General features: G+C 39.8%; 1 protein-coding gene across 2 annotated transcripts in view; it reads right to left on the reverse strand.

The window, feature by feature from the left end:
* The window catches only part of CHD4 (chromodomain helicase DNA binding protein 4), a 31,088-nt gene extending 13,235 nt beyond the window's left edge, over window positions 1-17,853 (reverse strand). For both annotated transcript variants that reach the window (XM_014067590.2, XM_014067589.2), the window contains exons 1-31: window positions 17,764-17,853; window positions 16,605-16,782; window positions 13,648-13,775; window positions 13,197-13,391; window positions 12,828-12,946; window positions 12,074-12,315; window positions 11,815-11,942; window positions 11,534-11,669; window positions 10,940-11,121; window positions 10,614-10,853; window positions 8,960-9,163; window positions 8,668-8,873; window positions 8,214-8,345; window positions 7,928-8,024; window positions 5,963-6,154; window positions 5,670-5,870; window positions 5,377-5,514; window positions 4,751-4,872; window positions 4,451-4,624; window positions 4,022-4,163; window positions 3,383-3,514; window positions 3,140-3,257; window positions 2,830-2,954; window positions 2,402-2,666; window positions 2,120-2,292; window positions 1,748-1,928; window positions 1,575-1,661; window positions 1,118-1,206; window positions 835-968; window positions 401-545; window positions 28-193 (exon numbers count right to left, since the gene is read on the reverse strand). In XM_014067590.2, the coding sequence (XP_013923065.2) occupies window positions 28-193; window positions 401-545; window positions 835-968; window positions 1,118-1,206; window positions 1,575-1,661; window positions 1,748-1,928; window positions 2,120-2,292; window positions 2,402-2,666; window positions 2,830-2,954; window positions 3,140-3,257; window positions 3,383-3,514; window positions 4,022-4,163; window positions 4,451-4,624; window positions 4,751-4,872; window positions 5,377-5,514; window positions 5,670-5,870; window positions 5,963-6,154; window positions 7,928-8,024; window positions 8,214-8,345; window positions 8,668-8,873; window positions 8,960-9,163; window positions 10,614-10,853; window positions 10,940-11,121; window positions 11,534-11,669; window positions 11,815-11,942; window positions 12,074-12,315; window positions 12,828-12,946; window positions 13,197-13,391; window positions 13,648-13,775; window positions 16,605-16,701 (4,690 nt within the window). In that variant the 5' untranslated portion in view covers window positions 16,702-16,782; window positions 17,764-17,853. The remainder of the gene's footprint in view (window positions 1-27; window positions 194-400; window positions 546-834; window positions 969-1,117; window positions 1,207-1,574; window positions 1,662-1,747; window positions 1,929-2,119; window positions 2,293-2,401; window positions 2,667-2,829; window positions 2,955-3,139; window positions 3,258-3,382; window positions 3,515-4,021; window positions 4,164-4,450; window positions 4,625-4,750; window positions 4,873-5,376; window positions 5,515-5,669; window positions 5,871-5,962; window positions 6,155-7,927; window positions 8,025-8,213; window positions 8,346-8,667; window positions 8,874-8,959; window positions 9,164-10,613; window positions 10,854-10,939; window positions 11,122-11,533; window positions 11,670-11,814; window positions 11,943-12,073; window positions 12,316-12,827; window positions 12,947-13,196; window positions 13,392-13,647; window positions 13,776-16,604; window positions 16,783-17,763) is intronic.
* Between the last annotated feature and the right edge of the window lie 697 nt (window positions 17,854-18,550).

The raw sequence follows: 18,550 nt of genomic DNA on the forward strand, positions 1-18,550 counted from the left end.
TTGAAGATATTAACTCAAGGCTCTCACCTACAGAAGGAACAGGTGCAGGAGTATTAGGCTGAGTATCTCCTGGAGTAGAAGGAGTTGGGGTTTTGGGGGAAGGTGAACTTGGCTGCAAAAGCTTTTTGTTCTCCTCTATCTCTGCAAGTTCTGGCATACTCCAGCGTCCATTCACATGTTCAAATTCTTGTACCTTAGGTGGAAAAAATAAGAAAATATATTACTCTTTTCAAAATCAAAACAAATGAAGAATGTCAGCATCTACATTCCTGAACTCCAATGAGTAGAGGCAAAAAGATACACTAATCAGTGTATCACATATGCATGAAGGATTAGAAGGCCTTTTAAAATATTTTCTTGTAATCTGTAGCATAAATGGATACTGCATTTTAGAGCTCACCTTCTTGCGTATGAGAGACATGACCCCTATTCGTGTGAGAACATGTTGTCGGGACAAGCCCTCACGTGGGACTCCATCGGCAAATGTTTCTGCACCATCTGCTCCTGGTTCACACAAGTGACGCATGAAGAGAGAGACATAGGCCCTGCCAAATGCAAAGGGGGAGAAACCTTTATAGTAATAATAGTCACTCTGCAACAGCCCCACTCTTAAATCAGGATTATTTGCCTGGAACAGCCAAATAAATTAACATGGAAGAGCTTGAGCAGCAGGCACCATTATTCTGCCTACATCAACTTGGCTCTTATGTATGCTCATTAGGAAGTACTTGCCAAATTCTAATATTGCTCTTCCTTATCTCCATGGCATTCATTGGGTTTCCCTTCTCCTGAGCTTTTAAAAGAGATTTCTCTATTATTGCACCACAAACTCACTTGAACTCCTTTTCCGATTTGCCACGGAGATCTCGGACCAGCCACTGGGTAGTAAAGGCATCCTGAGGTGGCATCCCGTAGCGCATGATGGCATTAAGGAAGGCCTTCCGCTGTCGAGCATTAAAGCCCAATACCTGTTACAGTAAATAGATTCAAGGGAAAAGATTTAGATGTAATGGTAACATGTTTGTATGTTCAAGTATCCCACGTAGGGCTGTATTAGTATTCTTAGAACACATTAGACCTTCCTTTTTCATAACATTCTTATAATTATTTACATTACCTCTATGTTTCCTCCCACACGGGCAAGGAGTGGGGGCAATGGCTTGTCTTTGTCATTCCTTAGGCCTTTGCGACTAGGTCGCCGTGCAGCTGACAAAAAGAAAGGATGGGTCAGTTAACAGCACAATTTCAACCACAGGACTAGAGTATGATATACTGTTATTGAAGACAGGAAGCGTATAAAGAATGTATGTCTTGTTTAATACTTTAGTTCAATATATACTCTGCTTTTCTTCCAAGAAAGGGACTGTGCAAGCCTATTTACCTGCCCATCTTTTTTAATCTTCACCCTCAGATATTTTAGGTCAAAGTATAGCAAATGACTTAAAGAGCTTCAGGACTGGGAAACTGAATATTCCTAATCTCCCCAAACATCTAGATTGTTGCTGGGATTTTAACAATTATACTGTTTTCTCAAATTGAAAGAAAGCAGTGCCTGAATCTGCATCAAAATTTACCTTCCGACCTCTCATCAAAGTCTTCATCACCTTCCTCGGAGGCAACAGAATAGTCAGACTGATTATCTGACTGGTCATCCTGCCAGTCTGGGAAAAACAAAAAGGCTGTGAAAATTCTCTGAAAAAGACTACCTTCAAACCATAATATTCACTCTCACTTGTTCGTCACACACCTCTATCTTCTTGTGAGCCATCGTTGTAGTTGACTTGTTTACGAATGCGCTTGCCCTTGCCTAGATTCCTAGCCAAGTCTTCTTGCTGCTGCTCATAATGATGGCGAAGCAGCTTTTCCCAATAGTCTGGATCCACCGATTCTTCTTGCTTGATAATCTCACGTTCAACCTCTTCTTCCTCCTACCCACAACATCAGAAGGTAACAATAGTTCAGTATTATCCATGTTTATAAGAGAAGCAAGTCTCCCTGTTTTCAGTGTTTCCTAGTAAAGGGGTTTTTAATTGCCAACTTCATGTGAACCTTTTATCAAGAACAGGGTTTTTTTTTGGGGGGGGGGAATTATCTAGCAAGAGCCAATCAATTCACTTACCCCCATTTCTTCTTCACGCACCACATATTGGGCTACTTTGAAGGAACTCAGGTACTCATTCATACCCTGAAGTTCTGCATCCTCTATCTCATCCTGGTTCCTATCCAGAAGTCGTTCAATTGCTTTTTCATCATAATGGATGACACTGCTGTCCTCGCCTTCCTTATTATCCCCTGGAAGATGAATCATTTAGTAGATGAAAAGGAACAAAACAAAAGGAATCATTTAATAGATGAAAAGGAACAAAACACAAAAGCAAATAAAGGAAAGTAAGTTACTCACTTTGTGTTACACTGCACAGATTCTTACCACCCTCGGTAGCTTCATCTTTGAAAAGCTCTTCAGTACCAAACTTAAGAATGTCGTCCAGTTCTTGTTTGGACATAGAACCAGTCTTGGAGCCCAATCCTGGTCTTACTACGAGATGTGTTAGCATCATTTTCTTCTTGGCCACTTGTGTGATTCGCTCTTCTACAGAGGCTCGTGTAACAAAGCGATAAATCATCACTTTCTTGTTTTGGCCAATTCGGTGAGCACGACTAAAAGCCTGACAGGGAAAAAAATGTAGATGAAAACAGGCTTTCAGATATTCATTAAACCAGCCTGTATTCTCACAAACCATGTTTTTACCCATTTCACCCAGCATTCTCCCCAAATGCATTGTTTTCCAAGGTTCAATCTTGGAAATTTTTGTTTTTCTACTAATTCACCTGGATGTCATTGTGTGGATTCCAGTCAGAGTCATAGATTATTACTGTGTCTGCAGTGGCAAGGTTAATACCAAGGCCTCCAGCTCTAGTGGAAAGTAAAAAGCAAAACTGTGGGGCACCAGGAGCTAAAAAAGAGAAATGAGAGTTCATCAGTTGTCAATAATTTGCAATATCCATTTAACCTTCAAAGCTTGTCTAACCAGTCCCAGATTAACTTTAGAGATATTAGCTAGTAGAGGGGGAGAAGATGTAGAGTCATAGCTCCGGCTAAGGTAAGTAAATTTGTTGGCTGTACCCATCCTATTCATACCATTGAAGCGATCAATAGCTTCCTGACGCATATTTCCTGTGATCCCACCATCAATTCTCTCATATTTATACCCTTCATGTTCCAGAAAATCTTCCAATAGATCCAACATCTTAGTCATCTATAAAATACAAAGAAATAAATGGAATCAGTAGAAAACATGTTGCTAATCCATAATCAAGTGAACAGCTTCTGTGACATGTAACTACTCCTAATCAAGAGGAAAATACTGTTCCTTTCAGTTACCTGAGAGAATATCAGCACCCTGTGGCCCCCTTCCTTGAGATTCTTCAACATTTTCTGAAGCAGAAGTAGCTTCCCAGAAGCTCGGATTAGGGCACTACCATCATACATCCCATTAGGCATCTTTGGTGCTTCCTGTGGGTGCGAGAGAGAGGTTAAAAGCTCAAGTTTCTTTGGCTTTGGTCAGGTTTGCTACAAATATCCTACAATTGAATTTAGTGCATATTATTTCAATGCCATTTTTTATTGTTTATCTCGCTCAAGTAATCCTTATTACTTTATTGTCTTGACTACTTTTACCCAAAGAAAGACTTTCAATTGCTGTATCCAAGAACAAGTATATCAATTTAAAAATGTAAAATGTTGAGCCAATTCATATTGTAAAATGTTAGCAGTCCGTTTGGAGAGAAGAGTTTTATTAAATCCAAGACAACACAGCTGACAAACATTGGGTCTGTTATTAAATATGTATGGATTAAATTTAAATTTGAGGTGCTTGTCAAAACAGTTTTTCTCTTGTACCTGAAAAAAGTGATTGGCTATGGTACCTACAGTCAAGAAATTCCATATCCAAACAACCAATAAAAAATAATAGAAGGTTATAGGCTTTTTAATCAAGACCCTGAAGGAGCCAGAACATACCATGGCAGCCACAGGGAAGAGATATGGATGGTTGCAGCATTTCTTCAAATCCATAACAACATTGAGCAGAGATACTTGGTTGCCACCACCCCGTGCATTCAGTGCCTCAAAATTTCTTGTTAGAATGTATTTGTAGTACTTCCTGTAAAATGTTAATGTTCACATTATTGGTTATTCACATGACTTGCCTTAAAATCAAGCAACTACCTTAGGAATACCTTTTACAATAAATTTACCTCCATTCTCCACCCCTTAAATGTAGTAAGAGGAAATAGATTGGCAATAAGAAACGGGAGGGGGGTGGGGAGAGAGAGAAATTTTAAATCAATATCCTAAGACAAAGCAGGTGGGTGCTTATTAGGATACTTAACCATTATTATTTAAGTTTTAAAAAAAGTAAAGAGAAGCTAACTATTCCGTGACACTCACTTTTGCATAGGGCTTAGTTCCACTCTCACAATAAGTTCTGTCTTTGAAGGCATGTTCTTGAATACATCAGCTTTCAGACGTCTTAGCATGTGCGGTCCTAACATATCATGAAGCTTTTTGATCTGATCCTCCTTGGCAATGTCTGCAAATTCTTCCAGGAAGCCTTCCAAATTACTATAAAGGAATTCAAAAAGAAATATGGAAACCTCAAGCTAAGAGGAAAATAAGCCACCTGAGTCACCTCAGTGAGATTAGTGGCATAGATGTAAACAAACAAACAGGGTGCACGGTAGGACTTACTGAAATCTTTCTGGTGTCAAGAAGTTAAGGAGGTGAAACAGTTCCTCCAGATTATTTTGAAGAGGGGTTCCTGTGAGCAGCAGTTTGTGCTGAAGAGAATAGCCATTCAGGACTCGGAAAAACTAAAGGATGCATACCGAAGGAAAAGAGCTATTAAGCACAATTTCATAAATTACAACACATTTTAAAATATGCATAACTGTGATCCAAAAAATAAAAACCATTTCTGTTCACCAAGAAATTTTCCAGCAAACATCTAAACTGGCAACAGTGAAATAACATTTTAAGGAATCCGTTCCAATCTGAGTCTCACAAAACTATTCCTAATTTTTTAAAAATGATAATTACTATAAATATTTATCTTGCAAAGTATTTATAATAGTACATAAAACTAAAAGAATTCAAAGAATACACTGATCTTTTACAAATAAGCTGCATCAAAAATTGGCATATATGTGCATATATACAGCACAAGACGACTGCAGCTGACAAGAGTTCCTTGAAAAACCTGTTTAAATGACCATTTAGGAAAAAATGAGAAAATTCCCATTCTAAGAAAGTTCTTGTAATTTTGGATAAATCGTAAGAATTACAGGAGAAATAGAAATGAAGCAATGTATCCCTACCTTGGACTGATTATTCTTCAGTCGATGTGCTTCATCCACTATAAGGCAAGCCCAATCAATAGAGCCCAGAATAGCCATATCAATAGTGATCAATTCATAAGAAGTAAGCAACACATGGAATTTCACGGATGCCTCTTTCTGTAAGGATCAGAAAGTATTGATCGGTTTTAAAAAATAGAAATACAAGGTACAGACTCACAAGATACCAAGTTGTCACTACTCAACCTTAGTAGAAATTCTAAGTTGCTAGAGAAGAAGAAATAGTCAAAAAGTTAAATTAGTTGGCAAAATACCTTCATCCTGGAAGCCTTTTTTCCTCCACGTATAGCATTGTCTTCAAAGGAAAATTCATTTTCACGGATGATGGCCCGGCTGTCTTTATCCCCAACGTAAGTCACAACATACATATCAGGTGCCCACATTTCAAATTCTCTCTCCCAGTTGATGATGGTGGACAATGGAGCACTCACCAAGAAAGGTCCTTTGGAATGGCCCTACAATCAGATAAATTCTTGAAATAAAGGCAACAGGAAACAAATTTTTAGAATGCTGTTTATGAATTATACATGGAATGCTGCAACCCTACCTCTTTGTAAAGAGAATACAAAAACACTGCAGTCTGCACAGTTTTCCCTAGACCCATTTCATCAGCCAAAATGGTATCTGTGCCTTGAGCCCAAGAGAAACGCAGCCAGTTCAGGCCTTCCAGTTGATAAGGATGAAGAGTTCCTCCAGTTACATCTAAATAATCTGGTTGTCTATCATATTTCACTGTGGGCTGTAGAGAGGTTGGAGAGAAAATGAAAATGTTTAGTGTCTCAGCTTAAGGTCAGCTTGTTTTTTTTTAATTTGCCACCATAAACAGCTACCGTTTTTAAAATATCCAATTTATCTTTTTTAAAAACTTGTTCAGTAGAACTAAAGCAAATATCTATGGAGATTCTCAGTCATCATGGTTGTTCCAAAGGTACTTTTTTCAAGAAGCAACTGGACTTTCTGGTTTTTCTTTGAAGACATTTTGCTTCTCATCCAAGAAGATTCTTCAGCTCTGATTGGAGTTCCATTCTCCACCACCCAGTCAGAACTGAAGAAGCTTATTGGATGAGTAGCGAAACATCTTCAAAGAAAACCCAGAAAGTCCAGTTGCCTCTTGAAAAAAGCACCTTTAGAAATAAAACTTTAAAAATGATTCCATAAGAATTAAATTATTTAAAATAATTAGAACTACCTGTAGTACTTAGTTCAGTTGGTTGTCCAATGTTGCTCTAAGAGTGGGCACAACTTTCAAGTTTATTACAAATAACAAAAGAACATTAAGACTTTGGAGGGGGGAGATGGTGTGATAATTATTTTACTTCTGACAAAGTGAAAATGTATCAAATGGCATTTACTGAATTACAGAATAAGAGTTGGAAGGGACTTGGAGGTCTTCTAGTCCAACCTGCTGCCCAAGGCAGAAGTCCTTATAGCATCCCAGGCAAATGGTTGCACAATCTTTTCTTAAAAACCTCCGAGCGGCAGCCTGTTCCCTTGATTAATTGTTCTGTCAAGAAATTCCTCCTTAGTTCCAGGTTGACTCTCTCTCTAAGGAACTCAACCCATTGTTTCTTGTCCTGCCCTCAGGTACTATGGAGAATAAATTGAACTCCACTTCCCTAAAACAAGTTTTCAAGTATTAAAAGACTGCTATCATGCCACCTCTACCCCTTCTCTCTGTTAGACTAGATATACCCAGTTCTCACAACTGTTCGTTGTATGTCTTAGCTCCAGTCCCCTAATCATCTTTGTTGCCCTTCTCTGCACTCTTTCTAGTGTTCTAAAGTCTCCACATCTTTTTTGTATCATGGTGACCAAAACCAGGCACAGTATTCCAAGTGTGGTCTTACCACTACAGTATAAAACGGTACTTACACTTGCTTATCAATCCACAGACATCACCTATTATACTCATGCCTGAACTTAACTAATAAGATTCTTTGTGTATAGAACACACAATATAATTACATAGTCTGATGCCTTGCCATGACCAGAGTGGATACTCAGAGAACTGCTGAGGATAGAAAAATTTCAACTTTGGCAAAGAAGGTAATTCTTTAACAAGGCCTAAAGTTGTTTTACTGAAGCATCTCTTCAAAGCAAATGTATTATGTATTATTAAGGTTCTGCTTCAAATTCAAAGGCATAAAGGTACTTTAGAAAAACATCCACTGCATCTGTTTGCAACTCCTTAAACCCAAGCAAATCATTTCCAAATATTGTGCTTCAGTTGCAGAGGACAGTCGAGTAACCTTGGAAAAGAGGTTGCTACTTGGAGGCTGATAGTTGCTGTTAGACACCTAATACATATCAGAGATAATATTCTGCTTCGCTTTGCTTTAACATACTTCTGATAGTAGTAAATTGCCACATAAAACACAGAAATTATAAAAAGAATCTTTGTGATGGTCAATTTTCTCTAAAAAAATGTAACAAAATCCCACTAAAAATATTATATCCCAAACTGAATATGAAGACTGTATGGCCATGAGGCTGCATCAATCCATTAACTTACATCCACTGTGGGGGTTTCTGGTGGTCTCTCTAATTTTCGTAATTTCACTTTCTTTATTTTTTTTCCTGGTCTTCCTTCTTCACCTCTCATCAATTCCCTGTTTAGGAAGAGAACCACACAAATTGAGCTACAGCAAATATACGGAGCATAAACGTAATGGGTTTTCCAATACATTCAGAAAGTAGGCTAGATAAATTCCAGATAGTATCCTTAATGGTATCAATCTAGTAGGAATAATTCTTCTCTTTTTCCCTTATAAATTTACTGTTCAATTATGTTCATATACCTGTGGTTCCAGTATGACTGTTTGTAGATATCATAATCCTGTACCTCTGCCTCTTCATTTTCCCAAGAAGCTTGATCATATGGTAGATCTCTCCACTTAATAAGATAATGAACATTCCCCTTCTTATCCACACTGGAAGAAAAAGAGAACAATCAACATAACCTTCTAAATAAACCTAGTCCACAGAAGCAGAAGATTAAGCTTCATATTTTCCCCCCTTCCTGCAAATCCACTAAAGAATGGAAAAACAACAGGCATTCACTAATAGTTTACCCAAGTGCATATTCTTAAGATAAGACAATTTGACAGTTATGCAAAAGTAGGGTGACTTCCTACTAAAAGAATCAAGATATCAGCAGTAATGGCTGCCAAATAAGCATGCTCACCCTTTGCTACTTTATGAATAATTGTGTACAGGTTTGTTTTCCAGATAATAATTCCTTATTTGCCTAACCTGTGATTGAGAATTCGATGGACCATCATCCATTCTGGTTTAATCCCATATCGATAAAACCGTTCCTCCATCTCTGCAAACTTGGGATCCTTGTTTTTCCGTTTGCGACTTTTCTCTTCTTCTCCCCCAAAGTCTCCTGAAGGTGGCTCATCCATATCATTTTTACGTTGATAATTGCGGAACATTACTTGGCAATGCAGTTCCAGCTGGGATACAAGCAGATTACATATCATTTGAACATAGTCGGGCAGCTTCCCTTCCCTAATCAGTTGAAAAATCAGCTTTAACTTACCTGCAGCTCAGAAACCCAGGAACAGTGCCAGTAGGACATCCCCTGCCACTTGACAAAGAACTGCCTCTCAGGTCTTCCCTCCAGAGGCTTAGGAGAAGGTGCATTTGGATCTGCATCAGCAGGCCGTGGCACTGGAGTTGGTAATGGAGGCTGTCCCCACTTCCATGTCAAGATTTTCTGCACTTTGCCTTTCAGAGATGGACACTAAAGGTGTGTAAAGGCATTAGAAAATGTTTGCTCTGGGTCCTCTGGCATTTGCTAAAGCTTCCCAATACTTTAATTATATCACTATTGGAAAGACAATATCCACACAGTTAGGAATATAATCTAACGGTTGGGTTGGCAATATATAAATCATATAGCAATGTTGTACCTGTTTCTTTAAATCATACTGTAAAATGTGATTGGTTGCTGTTTTCCTCAATCGGCCATAAGAGGGAGCCAGAATGATTGTTAGCTCTCTGTTTGTTAGATGCTGGGCTTATCTGATCTAAGTGTTTTGGAAGCTGGCTGTTAGAAAGTGCCATGAGCTATTGTAAGTTTTGCAACTGCTAGCAAACTTTGAGTACTGAACTGATTATATGATACTGGACTATGTTATTTGGATTATCCCTTAACTGAAAGACATTGATGACTGTCTGTCTCGTGTATGATTTGGACTGTTTGATGGACTCTGATACCTCTATTTCCACAAAAGTAAAAGCCTATTTAAACTGCAGTGTCTCTGTATGCTGGTTTGTGTGTTCTCCAACACAATTCTCACAACGTTTCGCTGAATGTACTCGCTCTCCCAACGGGGAGCTTACCTAACACACACAACTATATTCTATCCCAGAAAGTTTTAAACTATGGAGAACATTCCATATTCCTTTTCAGGATTAATAATAAAAATAGACTACAATGAGAACCACAGAATTATACTTAATATATTAGGTATCTTCAATAACCAGAACAGAAAAACAACTGTCTAATATGTAAGTATTGTAGCATGGCTTACAGATCCTTTTAAGTGGTTTCAAGATGGACACTTCATAACAACTTGTCTTGTACAGCATAAAAGCATTCCAGTATTTGGATCATTAGAAATTAGCAAGTGGAGAAAAATCAGGATAGCTTATAATTAGTGAACTATTTTGTTAATACGAAAGAGTGGTTCAGACCAACATGCAGAAAATGTTTTGAGTACATGTGATTTTTTTTTAAATGATGGTGGGTTAAGTGCCAATATATATTCTGTTCTAATACTGTGTGATCCAGATATTTCTATAAGCAACCAAATTCCTCATTGAGATTTCTTGGTTTGATAAAATTCCATTAGCAAATAGACTTAAGATTTTCTGATGACATCTTGAAAAGTCTGGCCTCAACGTCTAGTTATTTTTATTATAGCTCCTTCCACTCCATGATCTAGCTCCTACTCAGGGTAGAACAGTATTTCCTATTTAATTACCAATCTGTTCACAAAGATATTCATAGCTCATTTTCTAAATAAAATATATAAGATCTACAATGAATTATTCAAAACCACGCTTACATACTTCTCTTTAGGAATATAAGTTCAGTAAGACACCTTTTATCTCATAAAGTTATCATTCCCATAAATAAACACTATGCTACATTTTACACTAGGTACAAATTATTGTTAAGGACTCACCGTACAGCGTGGACAAAGCCACTCCCCATTGGGGATTTCTGGCAAAGGAGGATTCAAACAGTGTATGTGATAAGATGAAGGGCAGGCATCACAGCAGAGAAGTTCTCCACCATCTTTGCAGACACGACAGAACTCCATGTGGTGATCATCTTCTTCCTCTGCATCCCCCACAACATCCTCCATAGTTTCCTCACCCTCCGAGTTATCTTCTTTGGCCTCCCACTGGATACCTTCTTTTTCCTAAAGGAGAGGCAAACTGTTAGCTCCAAGTGCTGTAAGCTCTAGCGAACATTCACCTCTTTCCGTCTTCTACAACCCAAACTCACACAATGGGGGCAGCTCCACTTGCCCTCTGGTGCTTTCTCCATATCTGGATCCAGACAAACCATGTGATAGGCACGAGGACAAGTATCACATAGGATGATCTCTCCCCCCTGCTGGCACACCTCACAGTAGTCCTGATGATCCGTCTCATAGCCATCCACAGTTGCAGTTGCATCCTCTTCTCCTAATGGAGGCAATAGTGTTCAAAGCATTGAAAAGCGATCAATTAGTTAGGTTCTTTAAGCAAAATAAATGTATTTCAGACTTATATCATTGAGAATTAGCTAGATAAAAGATTTACAGTTCAGATAACTAACAGCTGTAGATATGGCAATTTAAATCCACCAGAGATTTCCAAGGACTGCAACAATGAAACAGGTATACACTAAAAGGACCCAACCAACAATTAAGATTTTCTTTGTTTTTATTCTCAACAGGACTTCATTCCAGAATCTTTCAGTTTGATTCTTTCTCTAGACTGACAGTAGCAAGTTCCCTTTTATGGATTTGAGGCAGGTTCCAACCTCAAACACACAGGCCCATTCTATTCTTGAATCCTGTACTCCCTGGAGATCTTATTTATCAGAGTTCAGTACCTTTCTTTTTCCTCTTTCCAGCTTTTAATTTTTTACGGCTGCGGCTGCTGCGACTGGTAGAACCATCTGACACAGAATAGCTATTGATACTTGCATCATCGAAGTCTGATTCAACATCCAAGTCATCTTCCTCACTCTGAAGAAGAAAGAATACATTAGATAGGCAGATATAACAATAGGCACCTCTTCCTAATCTCATGAACGCTGAAGGAAGCTACTGCCTGAAGTAATAGATTCTACTCTCTACACCCAAGTACCAGGGAAAAAAGTAAAAAACTCACAGATGATCTTTTACGCTTGGAGCCAAATCCTCCGAGTTTGATTTTTAAAGGTGCCACCTTCTTGGTTTTGGGTTTTTTGATGTCAGGGACACGAGGACTAGCCTTGGGTTTTTTCCGCGCATTAGGCCCTAGAAGATATCACCACCCAGTTAAATAGCAACTAGAACTCAACTATATTCAGTATATTAACAATATTTAAAGAAATTAGGGTTGCCAGACACATTATTAAAAAACCTCTATAGCTACATTTTCCCCTCACCTTTTCCTTCTTTGGTTTTGGCCTTTCGAAGTGGGACTTCAACAGGGGGCTGAGGAAGAACAGCATCCACATTAGTTACCATGCTCTCCACTACAGCTACAGCAGCAGCAGCGGCCGCTGCCACTGATGCTCCAGAACTCCCTTTGAAGGGATTATTTGTGCTGAACTCTCTCCATTTGGCTCCCAGAACCATCATCATTTTTGAGACAGCAATTTTAGGATTTTTTGCAGCAATAAGTGGCCTATGGGAAGGAGAAGAGAAAAAAGAGCACTAGTAGGTCATGCTGGACTGAGTGGGATTTAAGCTTTCTTCTATTTCAATAATCACATCATTCCCACCAAACAAGACAAATTTCTGTGTACTGGCTAAGTTCTCTCCAAAATCTGAGATACTAACACAATCAAAACAGAAAAACGTTTCTAGCACTATTTTCTTTCTAGTACAGGCAATATTGAACCAATTTGTAGGGCCCTCAATATCTATAAAATTAAATCCTCAGGCATAAGATATTGCAATATATGGAAATTTTAACGGTACATAAGTTACCAGTATTACTTATTACAGCTCAACAGTATTATTAACTTATTTTGCAGATGAGGTATAGAGGCATGGAAAAAGTAGCTGGGCTTTTTTTAAAGCAGTTTAACAACTATTTAGATTTCCAGTTCACAGTTCATGCTTTATTAAAACTACTTAGTTATGCATAATTTAATGCAGTATTACTGAGACATAAGGGACAAAACAGACTCATACCTGACAAACTGGCTGAAAGCCTTGTAATTTGTTAGAGTGCGATAATCTTCTTCTGTGAAAACGTGATCAATATCTTCCATGCCCCAGTCTTCTAAAAGCTGGGCAGAGGACTTAGGTTCCTAATAAAAGAAGGATACAGAAGGTAGTATTAGCAGAGATAAAATCTCAATTTGAAAACTCTTTTTGGTACCAAAAAAGCATTTTACCAAAGAAGTACCAAGTGAGAGATATAGAAACCAAGCAAAGGAAAAATACAAGATAAACACCAAGTCAACAAAGTTCAGAAAGTAGAACAATAATCTTTTAACTGTCCATCCCGGAATATTCTTAAACTAAACAAATAACTTTAACAGAATGTTTCAGATTCACCTTGGAATCATCATCTTCATCTTCTTCCTCTTCCTCCTCCTTACGCTTGGTTTTGTTCTTCTTCTCTTTTTTAGCCCCAAGTTTTTTCTTTTTCTTTTTGCCAGGAGTATAGTCACTTCCCTCACTATCTGAGCGTAACAGCACCTCCTCTTCTTCCTCTACAAATTCATTTCCTTCACCAGAGCTATCTCCAAGCTGGAATGGAGGCAGTTGGAAAAATTAAGATAAAGTGAGCATCAAACCCTTGTTCTTTCAAAAAGAACATCAGACTTTCTGCCATTAACATGAAGTCCCATCTATTCAGAAAAAAAAGCTTTTCTCTCTTCAATCCTTTACTTCCCTCCCCCACTGTATTTTCCTATTTCCTTTTGTATTTTATTCTATAATCTAATTTAAAAAATGTTCAATCCTTTACAATTACCACACATGCAAAGACTTTCTATTTTCTTACCTCTTTTTTCTGACGCTTACTGAGCTTGGGTATCTTAGGTTCTTTCACCTTCTTGGGCTTCTTCTTTTTCTTGATTTTTGGCAACTCGGCCTCAGATAACAGTTCTTCCTCTGGCTCTTCTTCAGGCTCTGAGGTAAGTAATAAAACCAGGAAGAGAGTTTCTAAAACTCAAATGTGACATTATATTCTGTTCCTAATTACATCCTCCTACCTATACTTACCTAAAGCTGTCTGACTATTTTTTTCAAACCACAATGTAGGCAGTTCTGTAATCTTTAAATTCTGGTCTTTACTAAACTCTTTCTAGTTTCTCCCCATCATGAAATATAGGTAGTCCTCAACTTACAAACATTTGTTTAGTGACTCTTAGAAGTTATAATGGCACTGAAAAAATTGATTTATGACCAGTTTACACAGTTACAATGGTTGTAGCATCCCCATGGTCATGTGATCAAAATTTGAGCTCTTAGTAACTGGCATATATTTATGACAGTTGTACTGTGCTATGGTCATCCGATCATCATTTGTGAATTCCTAGCTGACTTCTGACAAGCAAAGTAAATGGGGGAAGCCAACTTTGCTTAATGACTCCATGATTCACTTAACAACTGCAGTGATTCACTTAACTGTGACAAAAAAGATAAAAAATGAGGCACACTCACTTAACAACTTAATTAGCAATGGACATTTTGGACTTAATTGTGGTCATAAGTCAAGGACTACCTGTACTAGTAATATATTTCCTAAATGAAATGTAACATTAATGTAACCATTCAAATAGGCACTGAAGGTTTTTTTTTTAATGGGCAGATGCAATCACCTGTTAAAAATTACACATACGAAGCTTTCATTAAAAGAAGCAATTTCTATACAGCACTCATTTTTTCTAAGCCAAAGTGATGTAACCGGACATACTAACTTCCCTATAAATCTGTATCCAAATCCCGAATAAAAAAATGATCAAAGGAATACTCTTTACTCCAGAGAATCTACCCCTGTAATACAGTCAATTGGCTTTCTGCATCCATTTTCTATGTAAGTATCAAAACAGCATAGGAAATATCAACAGTCCTTGATAAACAAACGAACAAAAATCATATGAAGCATCTACCTTATTATCCTTCTTGCCTCTATTTTGAAACCTTTACCCTCACAACAAACGTGATAGGAAACTGTGTGAACTCCCCTACTCTACCTAGCAGTTACTGTTCAGGTATCCAAGTTCAGCAAGTGTCAGAAAAGAAGAAACATAACCTCCATTTCAATCATTAGGTGTTTATTTGGATATCGGTACTTTTCCAGTTCAGACACATCTTCTCAATGCAAATGCAAGCTGTAACTCATTCCTTCTCCCTTACTCTCTTTTTCAAACACAAATTTAACACATCATTCCAAAACACCATAATCCCATCCGTTCTTCCAATCTCCCACTCCCCAAAGCACATAGGAATACGGTCAGTAACCAGCTTCCTTTGTGACAGGATCCACAGTAACCCAGTCATTCTTCTTCCCCTCCCCCTTCATCAGCCACCCCCGCCCATTACACGCAGCTAGAGTCACTAGTTCTCCCTCCAAGGAAAATGGCCTCCTAACCACAAGCACCGGGCAGGATGAGGGAAGCCACAGGTCAAAGCAGTTGCTGCACTGAAGGACAAGAAGCAGAGGGAAACTTCTGGGTGGAGTCCCGTATTCCCAAACCAGAAAATACATCTTGTGCCAGAAATATTTTTTATTACATCCCTTCTTCCCAATCTTTCTTACTATAAACGTTTCTAAACTTAACCCTAAATCCAAGTATTCTGGACTAAGTGTTCTTTCCACTCCTTTTCCTATGCAAACTAATACCCACATAGGTAGCTATCTTACTTTTCAGCTGATTAACACAAAATAACATTAATTATCTACTTCCCTCTTGAATTTTGGAAGAGAGAAAAGAAGAGCTGGCTCTCTTATGGTAAAAAAAAAAAAGAGGTAATATCCAATTGGTCCAACTCTTATGGGAACTTCAAAAGCAATGACTCTGAAAAAAAAGTTGGTTGCTGCAGAAAATAACTGATCTCAAACACAAAAGTTTTCTGAAAACAACTAAAACGTGACCAAAACCCATTGCTCATTTGCTGCATCAAGTTGACCGTATTCAATCCAAACAACTAAGGTGAGCAGTTGTAAAGTAAGCTATGCTAGGTGCGGCTGGGAACAAAAATGGGTCATACAATTACCCAAAGCAATGATCACTTTGGATACAGAAATACTGAACTTTCAAGTGGGCAATAGAAAGAAAGTCATGCACTTGTCACTTAGATTCACTCTTTGAGGGTGAAATGTTTGTTTTGATAGGAATCATTATCCATACCTCCCAGTCTCATCTCCTTTAATATCCATGCAAGATACTCTCTGCACATCAACAAATAAAATAAACCAAACAGGTTTTAGAAAACGGATGCAGACACCTGAGAGACACTTTCTGTAATACATGCATGCACTAATAAACAAAACCTTCCATAAAAATTTTCATACATTAAAAAAATGACAAATTACTAATTCAAAATATCTGAGATCTACAAAATGCTCTTCCCAAACACAGCAGAACTCAACTTCTGCAAGGAGCAATGGATACAGAAGGAAGACATACCAAATATTAGCAGTAGCTGTAACCACAGATTCATCTGCAATCCAAGCAGAAGTTTGATGTCATTTTAATACTGTAGGGAGAACCTCACATTTTTACCATCTATGTTCTTTTTAATTGCTGATACTACATAGTGTTTTCATCATAAAGTTATCATCAAATATTAGATGAAGGGTAACTAATTACTTCCATGTCAGCCCTATAATAAATCTGGAGTGTTCTGGTGTTTCTGGTCCAATATAAAACAGATGACTCTGTAGCTAGTTCTGGTTCAGACAGTTTTATTCATTGCCTTAAAAACCCCTTCTATCACAGCATTCCTGTGTACCTTGATGTTGATGAATACTGTTGTTCAACAGGATCTCCATCTCCTCCTCATCACTGCCAGCAGAGCAGGGCGATGGGGATCCTATGCCCGACGCCATGCCCTCTGATTAAGAGGGCTTCTGGGATTCAAGCAGCTTGTGCTATCTTGGCACTTTCGTATTAATAATGGCAGTAACGTGCTACATGAAGAAAGAAGATTGCAAGCAATAAGACTAAAAGTCCCAACATCTTTTATACTAAGTTGTCAGACTGCCCAAATTGACTCCATAGACTATCAAGAAAAAGGCAGCACCAGGGAGAGCCAAAGAAGTCAACAACTTGGCCCAAGCACCAATCCAAAGTGGTCCTGAGGGCAATGCTAAATTAATTCAAGGCAATTATTTCATTCTAAGTAGATTGACAGGAACTTCGACTTTGGGTTTCCCAGTTCTTTTCGGATGGAGCCTGTGGGCAGGAAGGCGAATGTCTGGAATAATCTGGCTATACTTTCTAAAAGATAAAACTATCTGAAGGGCTTCCTTCTTGCTAACTTAAAAAGAAAAGAAAAGAGCTAAGATTTTACATTTCGGTGGTGACCAGTAAGTAGCCCAGCTGCAGGGAAAATATACCAAGGGATCGTTTTAAGCAAAATAGCAAACAAAAGGCACAGTCAGCTCAAAGGAAAGCAAGGCAAACTTGCTTCCCCCTGGGAAATGGGGGTGGGCACGAAGGCAGAAATCAAGCAGGGGAAGCGGGGAGGGGGGGGGAGGGAGAGAGACGGTGGGAGGGAGGCGGGGACGGGACGGGAATCAAGGCCAGGTCTGGGAGATGGCGAGGAAAGGCCGCTTTCCCGGCTCGGGACGCGGAGGGAGAAGCGGGGCTGGGGAGCAACGGAGCCCCAAAGCGCTCTCCGGACACGTGCGGCGGCCGGGTCGCGCGGTAGACAGCGCGGGGTCCCCCCTAGCCTCCAGGCTGGTTCGGGGCCACGAGGGGGGCTCGCGGAGGGGCGGGCAGCCGAGGCGAAGCACCCCGCCTCCCTCGGGCGCGCCGGGCGGCGGTCTCCCGGGGGAAGCGCGGCAGAGCAGCCGGGGGGGGGGGCTGCCGTTTAACCTCCCCCCGTCTCTCCGGTGTCTATCCGTTCGTCCGCCCGCCCCCGGCCTCTCCTTCCATCCCGCCCTCACCCGACTCCGGGCGCCCCGGCTTCTTATTTCTCGACGCCGCTGAAGGGAAAATGGCTCCGGCTCCAGCGCCGCCTCTTAAAGGGGAAAAAAAAAGCCCCAGCCAAGCTCCTCCCCCTGTCCCCCCCCCACGCACTCCCGCCTCCATCCCATAATATGCCCCTGGTGCCTTGGAGACGGGTCCCACCTCCGTCACCTCAGTAACCCCCCCAACTGAGGCATCCCATAATACTTCTCTGCCCACCAAAGTACCCGCTCGGAACCCGGCTCTGCATCCCATAATAACCATTCCCCTCCCCTTTCCAAAACATCCCATAATAGTCCCTGCGGGGGGGACCGTCCAGTAATACACGCTCCCCCCATGCGGAAACATCCCATAATACTCGCTCTTACTCATACACACCACAATAGTCACCCTTCCCCCCATGGAGGCATCCCATAATAGTCACATTCTCTTCTTTCTTCCCCCCCTCCCACAGGCACCGTCTCACTGCCCTGAACATCCCATAATATTCACCACTACCTACTCTCATCCCCTTGCCTGGCTCTTCCAACCCACCCACAGTAATCTCTCCCCACTCACTCCTTCCCTGGCATATCCCATAATAAGTGCATGCTGGCTGCCAAGTCTGGTATCCCAGAACAAGCCCTCCCTTTTGCATTCAGCCTTGCCTCACTGAAATATTCAGGGAGCCCCCATGGCATCCCATAATAGGCACACCCAGGACATCCCATAATATCAACCATTTTCACCTCTCTCTCCTCCCCCTTAGCCAGGCATCCCATAATA

Source organism: Thamnophis sirtalis, unplaced genomic scaffold (assembly GCF_051295495.1).
Source record: "Thamnophis sirtalis isolate CommonGarterSnake01/CBP01778 unplaced genomic scaffold, rThaSir2_p1.2 scaffold_5, whole genome shotgun sequence".
Classification (NCBI taxonomy): Eukaryota; Metazoa; Chordata; class Lepidosauria; order Squamata; family Natricidae; genus Thamnophis; species Thamnophis sirtalis.